At 39.7% G+C, this 861-nt stretch overlaps 1 protein-coding gene across 1 annotated transcript in view; it reads right to left on the bottom strand.

Annotated features, from left to right (window-relative positions):
- Window positions 1-232: 232 nt before the first annotated feature.
- Window positions 233-861, bottom strand: part of LOC134444442 (disintegrin and metalloproteinase domain-containing protein 11-like) — a 27,683-nt gene continuing 27,054 nt past the window's right edge. The window contains exon 12 of the mRNA XM_063193795.1: window positions 233-292. Within this exon, the coding sequence (XP_063049865.1) occupies window positions 233-292 (60 nt within the window). The remainder of the gene's footprint in view (window positions 293-861) is intronic.

The following is an 861-nucleotide window of genomic DNA, read 5'->3' as shown; positions in this document are numbered from 1 at the left end:
ATTGACAATGTTTATACATGGACACTCAGTATACTGAATGTGGATACTAGATCAGCTGTGCTCGATAAAACGTATGACACTATGTTTACAGGTGCCAATTTTTAATTCCACAAAATGAAAAAAAGGCCAGCAAATTGAATAGAACCTGCCCTGTAAGATCACACGTGTCTCAGACGTGGACCTTATATACAACAGCACCTCCCCTAGGTGACCAGAAGGTACTACCGCGTAATCACTCTGGGAGCGCACCCACAGTGTGTTCACTCAGCTCTATGTTCATATAGTAGGGGCTCTAAGCCGAGAAATCGTTACGCGCTGGATAGAAGCATATAATTCGGTACACGTGTTCCTTGACTGATTTGAAGAAATCCTAGAAGGGGTGCCCCTTGAAAAAAAAATGTCTACCATGTCATATACAATATGTCATGTTGGTAACGCATTACATTGTTATTACATGACATTATACTTAGCTGACAATGTTAATATAGTCCTCAGAAGAGATGAAGCAAGGGTAGCCTGCTAGACCAGATTGATAAAACTACAAAATGTACATAGTGTGAAAGTATGGGTGAGTCTGTGCTTACGTGCTTGACAGCATGTAACATTGTGAACGATTTGAGAAGATTCTTGGTCTGAATTAAAATGAGCATTGCCAACACTAAAACTATGGTGAGAATAGACTGCTGCTAATGCTCGATTTGAATGGGATAGTGTCAGTGCAAGATGCCCTAGGTAGCATGTTCTCCATCCTCTAATTTCCATAACAGATATACGTATTTTATTTGTATGAGAGAGGGTAAAGGACAGGACCTTTCCATATGTATGAAGAACCCCATAAGATCACCTAATTCTATATTTTTA

Source organism: Engraulis encrasicolus, unplaced genomic scaffold (assembly GCF_034702125.1).
Source record: "Engraulis encrasicolus isolate BLACKSEA-1 unplaced genomic scaffold, IST_EnEncr_1.0 scaffold_56_np1212, whole genome shotgun sequence".
NCBI classification, from domain to species: domain Eukaryota; kingdom Metazoa; phylum Chordata; class Actinopteri; order Clupeiformes; family Engraulidae; genus Engraulis; species Engraulis encrasicolus.
This window is presented reverse-complemented; position numbering and strand designations above follow the sequence as displayed.